Source organism: Andrena cerasifolii, chromosome 3 (assembly GCF_050908995.1).
Source record: "Andrena cerasifolii isolate SP2316 chromosome 3, iyAndCera1_principal, whole genome shotgun sequence".
In the NCBI taxonomy this organism is placed as follows: Eukaryota; Metazoa; Arthropoda; class Insecta; order Hymenoptera; family Andrenidae; genus Andrena; species Andrena cerasifolii.
Window position 1 is genome coordinate 12,549,244 of NC_135120.1, and position 17,517 is coordinate 12,566,760.

Genomic DNA, 17,517 nt, shown 5'->3' on the forward strand with positions numbered 1-17,517 from the left:
AATTTTTACTTTAATAAAATTTCCAATAACGAATAAAAGTTAACAAAAAAGATGCGTCATGTGTCGAATAAAGTTAACTCGGGTTAACGAACGAATGACGAATAATTTTGTTAACATTTATTCGTTATTCGAAATTTTATTTAGATAAAAATTTGGCCATCTCTGCTTTTCAGAAGCGGTTCAAATAGTGCTTCGATTTGTTCTGATCCTCTATAAAGCATATAAAGGAAAAAGGTATATCCACTTAGAAAATCCCAGTTGACCTTGTTCACTAACAAAAAAAGATGAAAGTTTTATAAAATTTCAATCACCCTAACTTCCTGACGTTCTGAAAGTATTAAATATCAACATTAAGTATAATTGCTTAATTAGCTTAATACTTATATTAGTCAAAGAAAAAGTGATATACATTTTATATATAAAGGTGATAGATAGATTGAATCGAATTTTAAAGCGTTCACGTTGAATCGTTTTCAATCACGGAACCCTGTTTCGCAAAGAAGGTTTCGAGCCATTGAAAGATCGTGAAAAACAAAATCGATCGTTGCTATGCTCCTTCCGTTCAAAAGTAGAGCCGACCGAGTCCAGAAACCACGGTTTCGCCGCTCTAATTAATGAAACCTGACGAAATTGAAAAGGTTGCGACACACTTCACGCTCAGGTTGATAAAAACGACTGGACGATTACGAAATTATTGAAAAAGTGTCAATCTCCGTTGCGTGACGATTCCTGTAACTTAGAATAGTTTTTACGATTTTTTTTATCGTAGAAACGTTAAATTTTAGCTCAAGGACGATCCTGAGGAATAGGGGAAGGCAGGATTTGTGGAACGTGTTGCAACTGAAGCGTCAGTGATTTTGACGCTACTTATGCAACGGATACATGGTTCAGGAAAAGGAAATCTGATGGTTATGTCATGCTTCTTTTAAATCTTTCTTTTCGAAGAAGATGAGAGCTCTGTGTTGTGCTACAGGAAGTTATGGCATATCCTAGATTGAAATGCAAGAAATTTTAATTTTTCAGCATTTCATATGCAGATTTAACTTCTTAATTAGCTACTCAATAAACTAGTGTTCCAAGAGTATGCACATTTACCTTCCAAATAGACTGCGAAATAACATTAACATTCCTTCAATTATAATACTGTTCGTCTTGACTCGTTCGGTCCTTAACTTTGTTCTAGTTCATCATTATTATACATCCTAACGCACAGATACAAGTACACGCCTTTGTCAAAGTATTAGAGTAGCACAAATTCCTGCACGATATTACGAAATCGTTACGCACTTTCACGAAAACATTCCAAGCTGCGATGTATTGATTTTTTAAATTCCAAAATCGGTTGAAAGGTACCCACACCGAGAACACGTGACTTGTGGCAAGTCGAGGAACGAGGTCAACTGGAGGAAAATTAGGAAGATCGTCGTCTGCTTCGACGTCATTTTACCAGCAAGGCCAAGGTTACCAGAGGAAAAAGACGAGGCCGGAGCAGAAGAGGTGGCGAGTGTCCGAATTGGATGCACAGAAGCCACGTCGAGCCTTTGAATGTCGCACGAACCGTAAAGCACGGAGACAAGGGAGAAAGTGTGTTGCAGTTGAATATGGTACCTCTTGACTCGCTCCATGAAAGCAAAGAGAAAGACCGCGAGAGGCGTCGCGTTCAGACTGTTAATTCGCATGCTCCAGGGAAGACAATACCTCGACCCAGCAGAATTCTGCTTTTTATCTTCTTTTTCCGAGGGGCATTTTGTGCGGAGTGCTGCGCACAATGCTGCAGTTTCGTACTTCGAGAGGAAATTCCGGGTTTGAGGGATTCATTGAATGTAGATGTAAAGAGTTTAATTAATAAAGTGGTAGGTGCGGAATAGCAGGAAAGAGCCCAAGAATATGTAATTAAGCTGTGTATATACATATGTTGTGTTGTGAAAGAGCTTAGAAAAGAAGATTTTGATAGATGGGATATTCTATAGTAAGAGAAATTGCTGGATAGATGAGGAGTTGGGTGATAAATCACTCGAGTGACAAAGATTCAGATAACAAAGGTTCCACGGTGCTTCGGTGTACTTACTTGAACCCAACTTTCCAATCAGAGTATTGTAATGTTCAGTTAATTTCACTGTACTCATCTGTACTTGGAACGAGAAAACACAACAAGAAACGACGTGGAATCGCCTCCGCTTTCAGAAAATGACGGTTATGCGCGGTTCTGAGGCCAGAAAATACGGTTAGGTCTGTCTTTTAGCTCCAAAAATGGGTTTTGTCTGACTTTCGATAGCGCAAAATAAGCATTTCGACGTCAGCTACGCGATAGGCTAGGTCAGGTCTGGATGCGACAAGGAGAAACAAATATAGAAAGCGCGATATATAAGAAAAACGCGTTTTTGGGGCGCGGCTGAGGGGCGAAGTTTTCCAAGTCGCGGTTAGGTCAAAATGTTCCAATTTAGGTGGACATTCTCACAATGCAGGCTCCGCTTTACTCCTCTGTACTTAAAACCACGTCCCCGAATACAGCAGGTACCTGTACGCTCACGGCAACCCATTGGAGAAGAGAAAAGTCTAGAGATTGAGCGCCCGAACGATAGGCACGGGGTCGCCCGACTCGGTCTCGCGCCATGCTTTTCGACGCTGGCATTGAAAGGAGTTACCCAGGGGGGAACTTCTCTCACCTGGCTCTCACTCTCTGCACTCGCCGGGACGCGGTAGTATTGGGCACGGTGTCCATCCAGGTCTCTCGGATCGGCTGCAACCATATACACCGTGTCGTTCGCCAAGGGAACCGTACGCGCGACCCGATCGCCGCGCAAGCTTCGGCAACGAGTTGTCCTCGCCCGATGCGTTTCACGGAGAAGCTACGGTACAGAAAAGCGGCCGTGACACGCGGGAAAGTACGGGACCCATGAGAAAGTACAGTAAGTAGGATAAACGCGAAGAAAAAAGAGTGACCGTGAAAATCGCGCGAGTGATCGTCCGATAGACCTGGTTTTCCTTCGCGCTGCTCCTCGTCGAATGGAAATAAGAAAAACGTACAGTGAGAATCTTTGGGTGTTGCACGTGCGCCGATTCGTCTCTTTTACTGCCGATAAACGTGTAAACGAATTGCTTTGGTGTATTTCTGGATTAAATGATGGTTTTATTAAAATGACTTTGATTAAAATGAGTTTTATTAAAATTGGAAATAAAGGTTGGATTGAAGTATCAATGGAGTGCAGTATGTAACACTTGTGTTAATTTACTTCGGAGTTTTGTACATAATTGGTTGTAGATTGGCTTTGTAACAGTTATACGGTAACATTTCTTGTGGTTATTCGCCTTTCTGCTCTGTTTCGTTCTATTTCATAAATTTTATTAAAGCAGGTTATTTAAGCGGATTAAGCCGAGGTTATATCGGAATAAGACGTACACGGGAAGTCTTTCGGATTTCATTAGCATTGATTAAAATTCGTGCATGAAAATACCGTGGAATCTTGATAACATTGATTGTGAATTCTATCCACAATGAAAATAATCAAGAAACGATTATTTATTGCGGTTATCTCTGAATATTACTCGAGGATAAATTGCAATGCTATATTTAGTGGAGAAATAGGAGAAATTTAAGCAAGCAGGAAATAGTTTTAAAAGATTAGGTTGCTGTCTTTCACTTATGTGCTCTTCTATTGCGATTTAAGCCAAGATTTGAAACTTGAAATTCAGAGAAGAAAAGAAGGAAGCGTGAGAACACTTTCATCCGGAGTATATGAAATTCTAATTGGAATAACGAAGCAAGGGAACCTGGCAGACTTCCTGTGTGCAGATGATTCAACCAGAATAGACGGCATAACGGAACAGTAACTGATCGAAATTTGATTACCGCAAGTTGACAGTAAATATATAGGTACATGGCATTGCGAATACCTTTCATTACGACTCGCGTCCTTATATTTGCCTTGTCATTTTCGGAATCATACGTTTCACTCTGAATACCTACGTTCTTCAATTCAATAGTTACTCATTAGTTAATCATATTGTCTCTCAAATAATTGTTTCGTTATATAGCAGCTTATTTGAGACTAGCAGCGCAATAGTGGCGTAACCCCAAAACTTTTGTTTTGAGATAACTGCTGAATGAAATTATTGACGTTTTAAAGTCGTTGTTTAAAATTTACAATATATAATTGCTAAGGTGTATGATTAGTACATAAAATAATAACTAATACTTTGCGAGGTAAATCAACAAAATGAAAAATGAGATAAAACCTATATCTAGGTTTTTATTCCTTCCAATTTAAAGAATCCGAAGATATCATGGTGCCTGCTTCAATTTGAGGAACTAGTATTTTTACGAATGAATCACACGATCTCGTACATATTCGAGAAGAAGCTTCCAATTATTATCTAGCACGTAGTATTCTACAAAGCCACTGAACAATTCTGCACATATCTCCTCGAAAAAATAAAAATGCAGTGGAAGTCCAGTTATGAATAGAATCCGTTACACCGTACCGTTTGCTATTCTCCACTCTGCATGATATTATTAGTTACGTCTGTCTCTAAAACACTCCATTATGCCTTCACATCACGCACCTTCACCATTATTGTTAGTGCTCTTTTTAACGAGCACTGCAACGTCCATTAAACAACTCGCGAGTTTCCTGCCATCAAGAATTTTTTATTCGCAACACAATCTAGATTGAAGGGAACATTAACATTCCAATCTTGCTGCGATCTCTTTCCATAATCGACGCGGAGACATAAAAATTGACCACCATTGAAGATATCGTTTGAATTCACAGGGACATATTCTAACAACGACTTCTATGGTGAAGTTTCATGCAGCCCTGCGCCCATCCTTCGAACTTCGAGCAGCACATTGATCCTGTCGAATGGCACGCTATTGGAAGTGGTTGTCGCCGGGTGGAATTGAACGGAAATGGCAATAGGGCTGACCACTTTGCTCAGTACTACTTCGGTCCTCGGGTTCAGCCTCATTCCCCTTCTAGCGATAGGCTTGACCGTCTTTCGTTACAATCAAGCGGATCCAGAGTCCCACCCAACAAACGCTCGCCAGGTTTGACTCGAACCTTCAATCTACGCGGGGTCGTTTAATAACCAAAGACAAGAATGTTGAAAGAAAAATTCACGTAACGCGAATATACTAAAATCGTATTCCAACGATTTTTATTTTAGATATTCGATACCATCTCGGTCTACAGATAGGCTCTCCTGTTCAGCCTGCATAGTGTTCAATTCATTTATAAAAAACGAGTACTGTTTAAGGAAGTAATAAAGCTTCGTTTCATTTTTATAGATTTAAACTGAGTAATTTAGTTTGTGCGTACAATTCTGAGATTACTGTGTGGTACGATGATCACAAATGATTGACTTATTATTCAAATTCGAACACTCTGCGTTGAATGTTAGTAAATTCATGGTACAATACTACACTGTCTCTAGCGAAAGGAAACTGTTACCTACTGTCGGTACAACAGATCATGGATCATGGATCATAGATCGCAGGAAAAAATTTAGTTTATTGACAAATTATTTTCCTCTTTCGTGTATCTTTAACCAATTGAACATATGCTTCAAATTCAGTATTATGAAGAATAGAATTTCATTTATATATTGTGTTTGATGTTCCAGTTGCTGCGAACGTACGATTTTATAGTGATAGGAGGCGGGAGCGCGGGGGCAGTGGTCGCATCGAGGCTATCCGAGGTATCGAATTGGACAGTGCTACTACTAGAAGCAGGCGGCGACGAAAATGAAATCTCAGACGTTCCTTTGCTCGCTGGTTACACCCAGCTGTCCGAGTTCGACTGGAAGTATCAGACTTCACCACCGACTGCGTCTGCGTATTGCCTTGCCATGACAGGCGACAGGTGCAACTGGCCACGCGGAAAAGTCCTTGGTGGCAGCAGCGTGCTGAACGCTATGATTTATGTGCGCGGTAATCGGTAAATCAGGATCGATTGATATAAAATTTTCAGAAGAAACTAGAGACACCGCAGTGGAAGTTAGGAATATTCCAAGCTGAAATTATCCAGACAATTTGAGTTTCCTTAACACTTTGAGTCACGCAAGGTTATTAGAGAAAAGCACCTTGAAAAGATTTGCTTAACTTTCAATGTTTTCTAGAATATATCGAGGTGACGTCGCTCAAAGTAGATCACTAGATTCATAAACCTAGTTGACCAAAAGCACCCGGTATATTTGCAATTGTATGTTTGATCAATTCCTAATCACTCCCAAGAGGTTGACTGAGTATCCCAGCCAGCAATTTCAAATATCAGATTGGGCACTAAATTGCGCCACAGAACTTCTTCGCCCCTAACATCCCCTATGCTTCCAGCCGCGACTACGACAACTGGGCTAGCCTAGGCAACGTGGGCTGGAGCTACGACGAGGTTCTCCCGTACTTCCTCAAGTCCGAGGACAATCGCAATCCATATCTGGCGAGGACGCCGTACCACAGCACAGGCGGTTACCTGACCGTGCAAGAAGCACCATGGAGGACACCGTTATCGATCGCGTTCCTGCAAGCCGGCCAAGAGCTGGGCTACGAGAATCGCGACATAAACGGAGCGAACCAGACCGGTTTCATGCTAGCCCAGGCTACGATTCGCCGTGGAAGTCGCTGCTCCACAGCTAAGGCCTTCCTGAGGCCGATCAAGAACAGGCAGAACCTCCACATAGCGATGAACTCGCAAGCGTTGAGGGTACTGTTCAACGAGGACAAGAGGGCCACGGGGGTCGAGATCCTCCGGGATGGCCGCCTGCAAACCGTAAGAGTCAGGCGGGAGATCGTGCTATCAGCAGGGGCGATCAACTCCCCTCAGCTGCTGATGCTATCCGGGATCGGGCCTGAAGAGCACTTGACAGAGTTCAATATACCAGTGATATCGAACCTGAGGGTTGGTGATAACCTCCAGGACCACGTGGGCCTCGGCGGGCTGACGTTCGTCGTCAACGAACCCATCAGCCTGAAGAAGGACCGTTTCCAGACCATGCCAGTGATGATAGAGTACGTTTTGAACGAGCGTGGACCGATGACCAGCCCGGGGGTGGAGGGTCTGGCCTTCGTCAACAGCAAATACGCGGATCGGACTGGGGACTACCCAGACGTTCAGTTCCACTTCGCCCCCAGCTCTATTAATTCAGACAGCGGCGATCAGATCAAGAAGATCGTGGGTCTGAGGGACAGGGTGTATAATACCATGTACAAGCCACTGAACCACGCAGAGACCTGGTCCATACTACCACTGTTGCTCAGGCCGAGGAGCTCCGGCTGGGTGCGCCTGAAGAGCAAGAACCCTATGGTTTATCCAGATATCAATCCTAATTATTTCACGCACAAAGAGGACATGGACGTTTTGGTGGAGGGTATAAGAATCGCCATGGAGCTGTCCAACACCACTGCGTTTCAGAGGTTCGGCTCCAGGCCACATAGCATTCGCATGCCAGGCTGCCATCGTTACCCATTCGATACTTATGAGTACTGGGAGTGCGCCATTCGACACTTCACTTTTACTATCTACCACCCGACGGGCACTTGCAAAATGGGACCAAAGACAGACCCAACAGCGGTTGTTGATCACAGGCTAAGGGTTTATGGGGTGAAAGGTGTCAGGGTGGCCGACGCATCTATCATGCCTGTGATCGTCAGCGGGAATCCTAACGCGCCTACGATCATGATCGGAGAAAAGGCGAGTGACATCATCAAGGAGGATTGGCTGTACAGGAAGAAACGATACGTAGGTGGACAATGAGAAGTGGTGGGTTTACGAGATTGATAAGCGGAGTTTTTGAGCGGATTGTATGGATGGGAGTAGTCTGGTAGTGTACTGAAGAGATATTCAAGGTTTGTGATTTACACTATTTGGGGAAGAGTGTTTGGATAATAGAAACATTATCAGTGCTAGGGTTTATTATAGAGTTGGAGGAATTCTGAAAACACTGATAGCTTTGGGCATGTTTTCACGTAGATATTTTCTGTGAAGCATCGAAAGTATAGACCGAGGGTCGTTTTTCAAAACCTTGTGTCACAAAGTGTTGATATCACATGAGTTCATAGAATTAAATTGATAAGCAGAATGTGTGTTGCAGAGAAATTTTCGTTTTCTAAATTAAATACCACAAAATGCACCACTGTGCTAGTTTTTTTGGTGATCTACAGCCCACAGAAGTGAACAAAATTCCATTCAAGTGTTTTTAACGGTCAGAAATTTTCTCTTGCTCTTCCACTGAATTCTAACGCCCACGGATTGTTACATTTAAAATGTTCGTGGACTTCTAAAATCGTTCGAGCACAGTTTTAGAAATAGTGGAAGGAATTAACGACTAAATAATACCCTTTACCTATTAATTCGTTTCTACCTGTCACATACTTTCTCGCCTGAGTCTATCGTCAGGGAAAATGAAATATTATTAGAATATTAGTCTAATAGCAGCGTAGTTTCCAAGCAAACTCGCAAGGAAGTGTGAAAAGCGATAACTTCCTCGTTCGCCGATCAGCCGTGAAATCTCCAACGAACGTTACAACGCGGCTGTAGCAGCTGTGCTGTTTTATTTAGCTGTAAAATGTTATTTATACCGCGCGCCAAACTGTTAAACGGCCATTCTCGGCCGACCAAGAATAAGTACCTTAGCATCCAACGCTGAAAACCACAACTTTCTACCTTATATTTATTAATACGTCTCTATTTAATTTCGCTATCCAAAGCGACCACTTGTAAATAATTCTACCACTACAGATGCGAACAGTAAAAGTACCGACCGACTGCGAAAGCATCACGGTACGGTCAGCCAAAAAGACGACTGTGTACAGATAATAATCGTGCCATCGTTCGCAGAAACGAAACTTTTGTATTTATGTACGTCCAACTAAGTGTTTCAGATACGAATAAAAAGCTGTTTTAGAAATCAGATGTGGAATTGTTGCACCTGTCTCCACCATTGTTTCTTGGTGACGAATCTATCCCCGAAGAGTCTTCCAAATATATTATACTCTACATATGACAAATTTAATAGATTATCGAGGATAAAAGATGTCCGAATCGAGTCGATTGCTTTGACACTTTATCGAAGGTTCTTTGAACGATATCACATCCTTTCTGAATTTTACCTGGTTACTATATCTATATAGTACATATCTATATATACACTGTGTTCTAAATACACACTGCAATCCAAAATTCGTATTATATATTAAAACTGTGAGTGTCTATATTTTTTAGAACGCATTTAAAGTATTGTCCAAATCTTGACTTGTTCCAGAGTTCGGGAACGATTCGAATTATGTACAGTGGGTATCTATAACCAAAATTAGCCCGAATAAAGTCGTGTTTGGACTCATTTCCATCGAAATAACCTCGCCTATTCATTGATAGTACTGCCACAGAGATTTAATGGACAATGTAGAAGTTCAATTTTCCATTGTTGAACAAAACCATATATGGTAATAATATTCCTCGCGAAAAATCGACTACTAAGTAGGTGCATACATCAGCCGCGGAGTTTTCGCTGGACGCGTGTCTATCGGTCATTCCAAACGATGCACGACTTCCTCACTCGGCGCTTTCAATGCTCGACTCGCCTAATAAGCGGGAACTCTTGCTGCGCGATGGTTCTTTACTTCGAAAGTCATGCAGAGTTTTAGGAATTTTTTTTCCACAAACTACTTTTGTGACTGACCAGTAGTATTTCGAATATATTCGCGCTATAAAGTGCTGGGAATATTTATTGCACCGCTCTGAAATTTATGTACAAGAATTTTAATTTTAATACATTCGTATCTTATTTTGGCCAAGATAGTGAAACACAGATTTTTGCAATAAATATTTCTAGTACGTTCCTCTTTTCTTTAGACACCCACTGTTATCTTTGCCATGCGACTATATATCTGAAAAACTATTCGCAAAAGTGTTTCGTGTGAAAAGGCCCATGAACTCTAGATCGACCACGGTGATCGATGGATCGCGAGGCAGACGATCTCGGAAGCGGAGATTGCGGCTCGACTTTCGTTTCGCGGGCAAACAACCAGCTTTACGTAACAGGTTCCGTGCCGAAACTCTCGTTACAGGATACTGATTCTCACGCACACTTTTACGGCACCGTTTCCGCTTCCTCGTCTCATCCATTATGGCCGACTCACATTCAAACTGGCGACGTAGCTGGTTACTTTCGCGGATCCTGTAGTCTGTCAGTGGACACGCGTATCCTTCGGTAGGATAATTGTGGGTGGTGGTTCTCCTTTTCCACGTTGAAGCTTTTTATGGCAGTTAAAACCCCTTTCAGGCGGGGGATTTTTTGTACTTGTTTTTGTGGGCAGGGACAATGTTGATTTACAATTAAAAGGACGATGAGAAAAGATGGAAAATATTAGGAACAAAAGTGTCTCGCATAGGAAGGCCCTTGCTTTTGAACTTTCGACTAAACAGAAATGTTTGTAGGAAAGCTGAGTGCATTCTACGCATTTCAATGAATAATAGATGGATTAGATTAGATGATAGATGTCACTTCCATTATTGATTGATAATTTAGAAAAAAAAGAACGGTAGTTTGTGCAAGAGAAATGCAAAACGTTGGCTGATTTCTGTTTCTAATTATACAAAGGGTCGTGAAACTTGAAGTACTGAGCTTAATTGCAACGAAGCTTCCATTTGCATTGTCTACGACTACATTGATTTGACCTATCAACGATTGTTTCATTAGTTTAATCTGAATCTTCCAAGTATTACCTACAGCACTAACGTAATTAGAAGGATTCAATAAAATCAGGGTTTCAGTAGCATTAGAGGGTTTCAATCTAACCAAACAGCTTTGCTGTTCAGTTGAGGTATTCGATACCTCCGCAGCTTAAACGTACATACATATATCAAATATGCTATCAAGACACTAGGGTAGGGTGGGGCTAAAAGTCCGGCGGGTAGAAAGTCCCGAAATCAAAATCTCTGTTCCTAAACAATGTATTGAGTTTGGCAGTATATTACGTAAAAGGCGAGAAGAAACTGAGTTGACCACAGATGCGCCAGTCGCTCCAGGACGTTCCTGCGAATTACACGACGCCTTCGTTATTTTATGTATCAAATACTAAAATAAATACGTTGTCTTTATTGTTTTATACAAAGTAAACCACAGTTTAAAAGCGTATCAGCCAAGTACGTTAAGATTGTATGTCCCTTTAGTAATGTGTGCATGATATTGTTTATTGCTGAATGATAATATTTTCTAAAGTATATATCGCAGAAACTATAGAGGTACCATTGAGGCACAAAGTCCCTCAGACTGAAAATGTATATTTTATTATTTGTGTTCATAATAAGATGGCCAAAATATAAAGAAATGATGCCAAAGTGTTTTTGCTTTAGTTGAGGAATTTTTTTTTAGTTTTTACTTCAAAGTGAGTCTCTGACTTATATTTTTATTTTTTGTTAAAGAAGTTATGCTTTCCTTTCAATATTGTATACCAAAAAGAATTGGTTTAATAAATACTCGTCGATTTGAAAAGAGTTTTTTACTTATTTAGTTTAATATTACACGAAAAGACATTAGGGAATTTTTGCCCCGTGCGGGGGGGCCAGAAGTCCATTTTGCATTGACAAACATTTTGTGGTATAACTCAACAGAAAATAAAAGTATCAACAAACGAACTTCGTGAACGTAAAGCATAATAGTTATTGTTTATACAAAATAACACCAGTTATCAGAAAAACGGGACTTAGCCCCACCCTATCCTACGCTATAAATTCAATTAAAGAACAAAGTATTAGCCAATGGAATTAACAAAGTTCTATGGAATGAAGAATCCACTAAAAACGAGGGAAGAATTCGAAGGCATGCATATTGATTGAGCTTCCTTATAAATAAAGAACACACTTTGTACAATGCGACGTGAATTCTATAAATGCAACGTTCCTATAGTCGGAGGCCTTTTACTTTCGCTTAATCTTCTCGAAGTTTGCGTGCGTAAAACATTATACATTCTTGATCTAATCCAATCTCGGTAACAATGCCATACTGTGCAATAATAGGATTCGAGGCACGCGGGTTTCCCTATCTCCTCGATCGTGAAATCGCCTCAGTCTCCTTTATTCGCGAATCCCCCATCCGGCTTGCAATTTCGCAGCTCATAAATCTTGGTGTACTTAGGCTTTGTTGCAGAGCAGTTGTTTCGAGAAACTAAACTAGGAAGGCATTAGACCTCGCCCAAGTAGATGTTTCCAATGCTGCCCTCCGACTTTAAACGAACCCAACTCTAGCCTGAACACGAAACTCCAATCAAACACAAAGGGTTCTAAAAAAAATTGGGTTTTCAAAAGGGTATCTTTACAATTTGAAATATTTCGCAATTTATTCCATTTTCGAGAACATCACCTCCATCCTTTTAAAATTATCTAACGGAAATATTGTAAATACAAAGCTAAAATATTTTATTTTGTGCATTTGGTTGTCAAATTAAAAACTATTTTATTCGTCGAAATTTCGCGTTCTATTAAAAATATTATTTTATTGCAAGTGTTTAGAATTTATTATTGATGATAGTATTTGAAATATTTGATCTCCAAATTTTGTCCACCACTGGATTTAAGTCCCTCGGCGCGGAAACACGCCTACGCCACTCAAAGTGTTAATGAACAGACATTCTCGCGTCGAGGAGGAAAAATGCGAGAAACGCCGGAGTCGTACGAGTTTCACGAATTCGCGGGGTTACATCGCGCGAAGAAAAGTGGTCAGTGAAAGTCAGACTGGTGGTCGTGTTGCATTTGCACGAGGGGGGGCCTTGTCCATTTGTATTTTCGATTCACGTAGGCGCGAGGCACGAGAATATTTTACAAGGAATATAACTAATGAAAGAAAGCGTTATGGTCAAGAGCGAGCGAAGCCGCGTTCCTTCGTCGGCTGGTGATAGAAAGACACACTGAGGATTTTAACTACACTTTCCTGTAGCTATGACTTTCTTGTCAACATGGCGGCGTGTAGTTTGAGTTTGCAAATGTTCCAGGTGAAGAATAGAGGTGTCGAATAATTTTGTTGGTGTAAGATAAAAGTTTGAAACTTTTTTACTATTTTCTGCTGGGGTGGATTACTTTGTTTAATAAAATTCTCGAGAAATTTTCGTTTTGCCAGCTTTCGAATTATGAAATTTAATTTGATGTAGATTTGGTGGAATTATGGATTTAATCATTCGAGGATTAATTTAAGGTGCTTATTAAATTTTATATATGAGTTTCTTTGAAATTAGGAATATACCATTTGGATTCAACAGATTCAGTTGCCTTTACAGGGAATTCCTAATACATTCCGAACGTTTCTAACAGCTAATACTTTAATAATATTTAAGAACCATAAAAATTCCATTACCACCTTCAAAAAATTTGATTATAAAAAATACAAACATCAAAATTACCTAAAGAATCACCTCGAAACTTACACTTGCTTCCGTATCAACCAATTTCAAATTCCACAACCATATGACTTGTTAAACAAACAAACACCACACGCCGCCTTTCAACGTGCGCTACGAAAATTCTAAACTCTAAAAGATCATTATTTTACGCCATGCAAAAACTCCACCACGCCAAGAGAATGGTGAAAACAAAGAAAACAGAGCCAGAGTCGTTTAATTCTCATAAAACTTCCCCTTTCTAGCACCTTTCAGCAAGCAAAGGCGTGATCTCTCCACTCGAAAGTCACCTAGCTATCTAAATCAAGATTCCTCACCTTTGCCCATATGACAAAAGCAAACAGCAAGTTCGGAACTAGCGAAGCAGCCTCTGGGTAACACGTGCGTAACGCGGTAATAATTGATAATTGATCGGTCCCACGTAATACTCGCGCCAGCGCGATTAGAAAGCGGCACGCGCTACATCAATGTGCTTGCATACACACATATGCACTTTTACGAAGCTCCTACAGCGTAGCGCGATTTTTAAGTCACTTTTCGCGCTCCGCCGGCGAGGCAATGTCAGGAACAAGCGGAAGTGGAACTAGTACAAGCTCCGCCATTGCTATGAAGGTGTTCGCATTTTATCTTGATACAAGACTCGTGCAGATGGTATCGCTCGAGGTTGCGGAAGAATTCGTGTTCTCTCTGATTAAGTTAAACCAAGGGTAATTAACACCTCACCTGGCGTCGGCGCGTTTTCACGCCGAGGTATTTGCATCCCGTGCACGGTTTTGGCGTGTTTCCAAGTCGTTATTTGGAAAGTATCGAACGTATTGTGGAGTGTTTAGTTTAAAAAGAAACGAAGCTCGTGGCTTGCTTTGGATAGAACTCGAGAGATGGAGGAAACTGAAGAAAAAAGGCTGACCGATTTGAAGGGGTATTTTTCAAAACCTTGCGTCACTCAAAGTGACGGGGAGAAAAGAAATGACGAAGGAGAATGGTTCAAGTATGAATTTAAATTTCAGCGTGAGTGGGTTGAAGATTAAATGTACTTTGATATTATGCTTTGGGGATTTGAATTAGGCAGAAGTGGATTTATGTGATTGATGGTGAGTATGGAGTAATGAGGGCTCTGTAATTAGATTTTAGCATTGATGAATCATAGGTTGATTTATGAGAGACAGCTAATGTTAATTCTACTTTTGAATGATGTGTGCGTTGCAGTTATAATGGGTGTTTTAATTCCAAGCGGAGCAGCGAGCTATAGTTACACAACGTTTCACGAAACTTGTGGAAATGGCACTAATTGTGTTGGAAACGAACAACAGTTCCTTCTGATAAAGAGCTTCTAACGTTCATCCCATGTAAGGTGTTACATGTTACTCCTAATGGCAAGATTGCAGTTAATACGAATTTAATGAAACTGTGGCTCTAGAGATTCTACATTTCCGACTGCAAAATTAAATGCTCATGGAACTGGTTCTTCGCTAATTTGAGTAATTAGAAAGAATGGAAAAAGGGTGTTAAATAGAGTTTATATAACTATCAGTGACGCAGCTCCATCGCGAAAAATCACCAAGACCACCTCTACTTTCACATCTTACTTCATATGCTACCATCTAAATGCAATTAGTACCTGTGCCACTCTATTAGCGTACGTATGTTCACCTTCGCATCTCACTTTATCTCCTAATAGTTTATTTCTCCCACCTGTCTTTCATCCACTCGTTCTTCCTTCTACCTATATAAGAACTTCCGAGCATTTGTGAGAACATTTCTCTCTGGTAAATGGAAGAAATTTAAGTTTAGATCTTGTACATAAGGCACTGTGGGTTAAAAAAATCCACCTCTGTTATTTTAACTGTTATTATTCTCTGCTGAAACTCGCAAGCAGAGTAAGGAAAACGAAGTGACGAATTTTGTTTGAATTGAACTAGGAATGGATTTCGTAAAGAAATACAAGGGGCCGCCCAGCAAATCAATATTCATCCAACCACAACTCCGAAATGCAGGTGGTCTGCAATCGACACTCGCAGGAAGAATAAGAAAAGCTCAGACGAACTGGATAAGGAATGCAACTCGAAAAACAACACAGAACCTGTCCACCTACTCAGCATCCATCCGACCACAACAGGGAAAACTGGGGACACGAATTCTAGATAAGCTGGACAAGGGATGGAAATCGAGAAGGAATAAAGGGACCAAGCACCACGTCTGTATAGGCACGTACAAATTGCACGCGTGTGACAAACAAGCTGCCGTGCAAACCGGATATAATCGAGGCTAGGAAACAGGATCAAATAGAAGAGGAACGTTGAACGACCAGCTGGTCGTTACTTCACCGCGTTTCCAGACCGTTGACCCGATATACCCATACTCGACAACAGATTTTCAACGCGCGATTTAACTTTTCCGGTTAATTACATTCCACCGCGCTGTCGCTCCCTCTCTGCTTCACTGAAAACATTACCTACAGTGCTGGAAATATTTATTTGCACCACTCTGAAATTTCAGTGCCACGCAGAATTTCCATAGCAATATGATTCACAAAATGATTCGCGTCCAACTTATTTTGGCCAAGTTAGGGAGCTACAAATTTCTGCAGTAAATAGAGTTTGCAATAATTTTCTCCTAGTACTAATAATGAAAGAGCTATAAGTGATAACGTGTTTATTCCAGGGATGCAATAAATATTTCCAGTTGGTAAAGGTGTTACAAAATTTAAAAATGTTTTTTTATAAAATGGGTTGCAAGGAATGTTGCACATTTCAATTATTACGAATTAATTCTAGCGCGTTTCTAGTACAATTCTAGTATTTTTCTCGTTGTTCAAAATTTATCTATTCTTTATCATTATTTTTTAATGTGGCTTCATCAGTAAAAGTCGATAGAAAATTAATGCTAAAACTGGGGGTACGAAATGTTTAACACGCAGTTAATAGGTGCAAAATACATAGTCTCGTGTTCGATATAATTTTTCTCGAAAATTAAGCCACCAGTAAAAAACATTTATTCTATATTTTTACTTCTTTTTTTATGAGGAATCATCTCTTACTAAATTGTATGTAGGTACGATGATTAGTAAATCATACCCATAATCTTTTATGAGTTTTTATATTTTTTGCTAAATAATTTGACACTTTTATGCTGTTTTATACGATTATGCAGGATTAAACGTAATAGGCATCTCGCAGAAATAATCTAAAACGCATAAGCAGGAAATAATATAGTAAAAAATTGCTTGGGATTATATCTCGAAAATTGTTAACGAAATTTGAAATTACAATTGACTGGCGTTTATTGCGTTTCAGTGACATATTGATGAGGTTTGAGAAGTTAAAATACTTTTCACATAGAGATCGTTCGTCTGGCATGATGAAACATGTTTGAACATCGAACCGGATTGTTTGTAAGAACTTTCTTCTCCCTTTCGCCTAATATTTGAAATTCGTGCGTAATTCCTCGTGGCCAGCGGTATTCTCCTATTTTTAAACGTGATGGCGGTCACGTAGTGCCTGGAGAGGCCTTTGTGGCACGTTAAAAACTAAACTGCTCTTCTGTGTTAACAAATTAAGTACCTTTTAAGTACCTTTTTTAACTTTCTCTTGAGTTCCTTAGATATTATTCTGACAAAAATCTGCTACGATTTTGGAAAATGGGCTTTTTCAGTAAGAAAAATTTCATCTCCTGTAAACTCTACATACTTTGGAAACTCATATTTTCTATTTGAAAATTATTAAAAGTTAATTCCTTCGTTTCATTCATAGCATATGCTTTATTCACTTCTTTTTTACGAATACAATCACTAAATTTCTATATTAAGGTGACTCAGCTGTCCGATGTGAAGACATTTTCAAATTACAAGTTAAACCACTTTCTCAAGTGAACAGATTAATTCTACCACAAACCAACTTCCCCTATAGTCTCTTCAAAAACTAACGACACAACAAAGACCAGAAAGAAGAAAGTATCCTCTTACTACATTCCTCGGGCTCTTTACAAGAAATCTAGCTGGAAATAGCAGAATCTACCACTAAATGGGATTATCCTAATCCAAGCTTCCCCACATTAAGTTACTGTCCATTTTCTGTGCAATCACTCTGTTCACATCTACCCAGAAAATTTACGCGCAAAAAAATAGAATTCTTACA

The 17,517-nt window shown here is 40.1% G+C and overlaps 2 protein-coding genes across 7 annotated transcripts in view; one reads left to right on the forward strand and one right to left on the reverse strand.

Annotated features, from left to right (window-relative positions):
• Window positions 1-17,517, reverse strand: part of Flo2 (flotillin-2) — a 127,999-nt gene that overhangs the window by 84,473 nt on the left and 26,009 nt on the right. The gene's annotated exons all lie outside the window — the stretch shown is intronic.
• Window positions 2,747-8,314, forward strand: LOC143367350 (glucose dehydrogenase [FAD, quinone]). Of its 2 annotated transcripts, none has more exons than XM_076809050.1 (4): window positions 2,747-2,909; window positions 4,773-5,047; window positions 5,623-5,936; window positions 6,332-8,314. In XM_076809050.1, exons 2-4 carry the CDS (start codon window positions 4,910-4,912, stop codon window positions 7,746-7,748), a joined length of 1,869 nt encoding a protein of 622 aa, XP_076665165.1. In that variant the 5' UTR covers window positions 2,747-2,909; window positions 4,773-4,909; the 3' UTR covers window positions 7,749-8,314. The 2 variants fall into 2 exon arrangements, with proteins under 2 accessions (XP_076665165.1, XP_076665164.1); XM_076809049.1 differs by having other exon boundaries at window positions 4,806-5,047.

Excerpts from the sequence above, each read along its gene's own strand:
- LOC143367350 (XM_076809050.1), top strand. The coding sequence starts at position 4,910 with ATGGCAATAGGGCTGACCACTTTGCTCAGTACTACTTCGGTCCTCGGG. Across the intron at positions 5,048-5,622 it reads ACCCAACAAACGCTCGCCAG|TTGCTGCGAACGTACGATTT; the intron begins GTTTGACTCGAA and ends TTGATGTTCCAG. Across the intron at positions 5,937-6,331 it reads ATTTATGTGCGCGGTAATCG|CCGCGACTACGACAACTGGG; the intron begins GTAAATCAGGAT and ends CTATGCTTCCAG.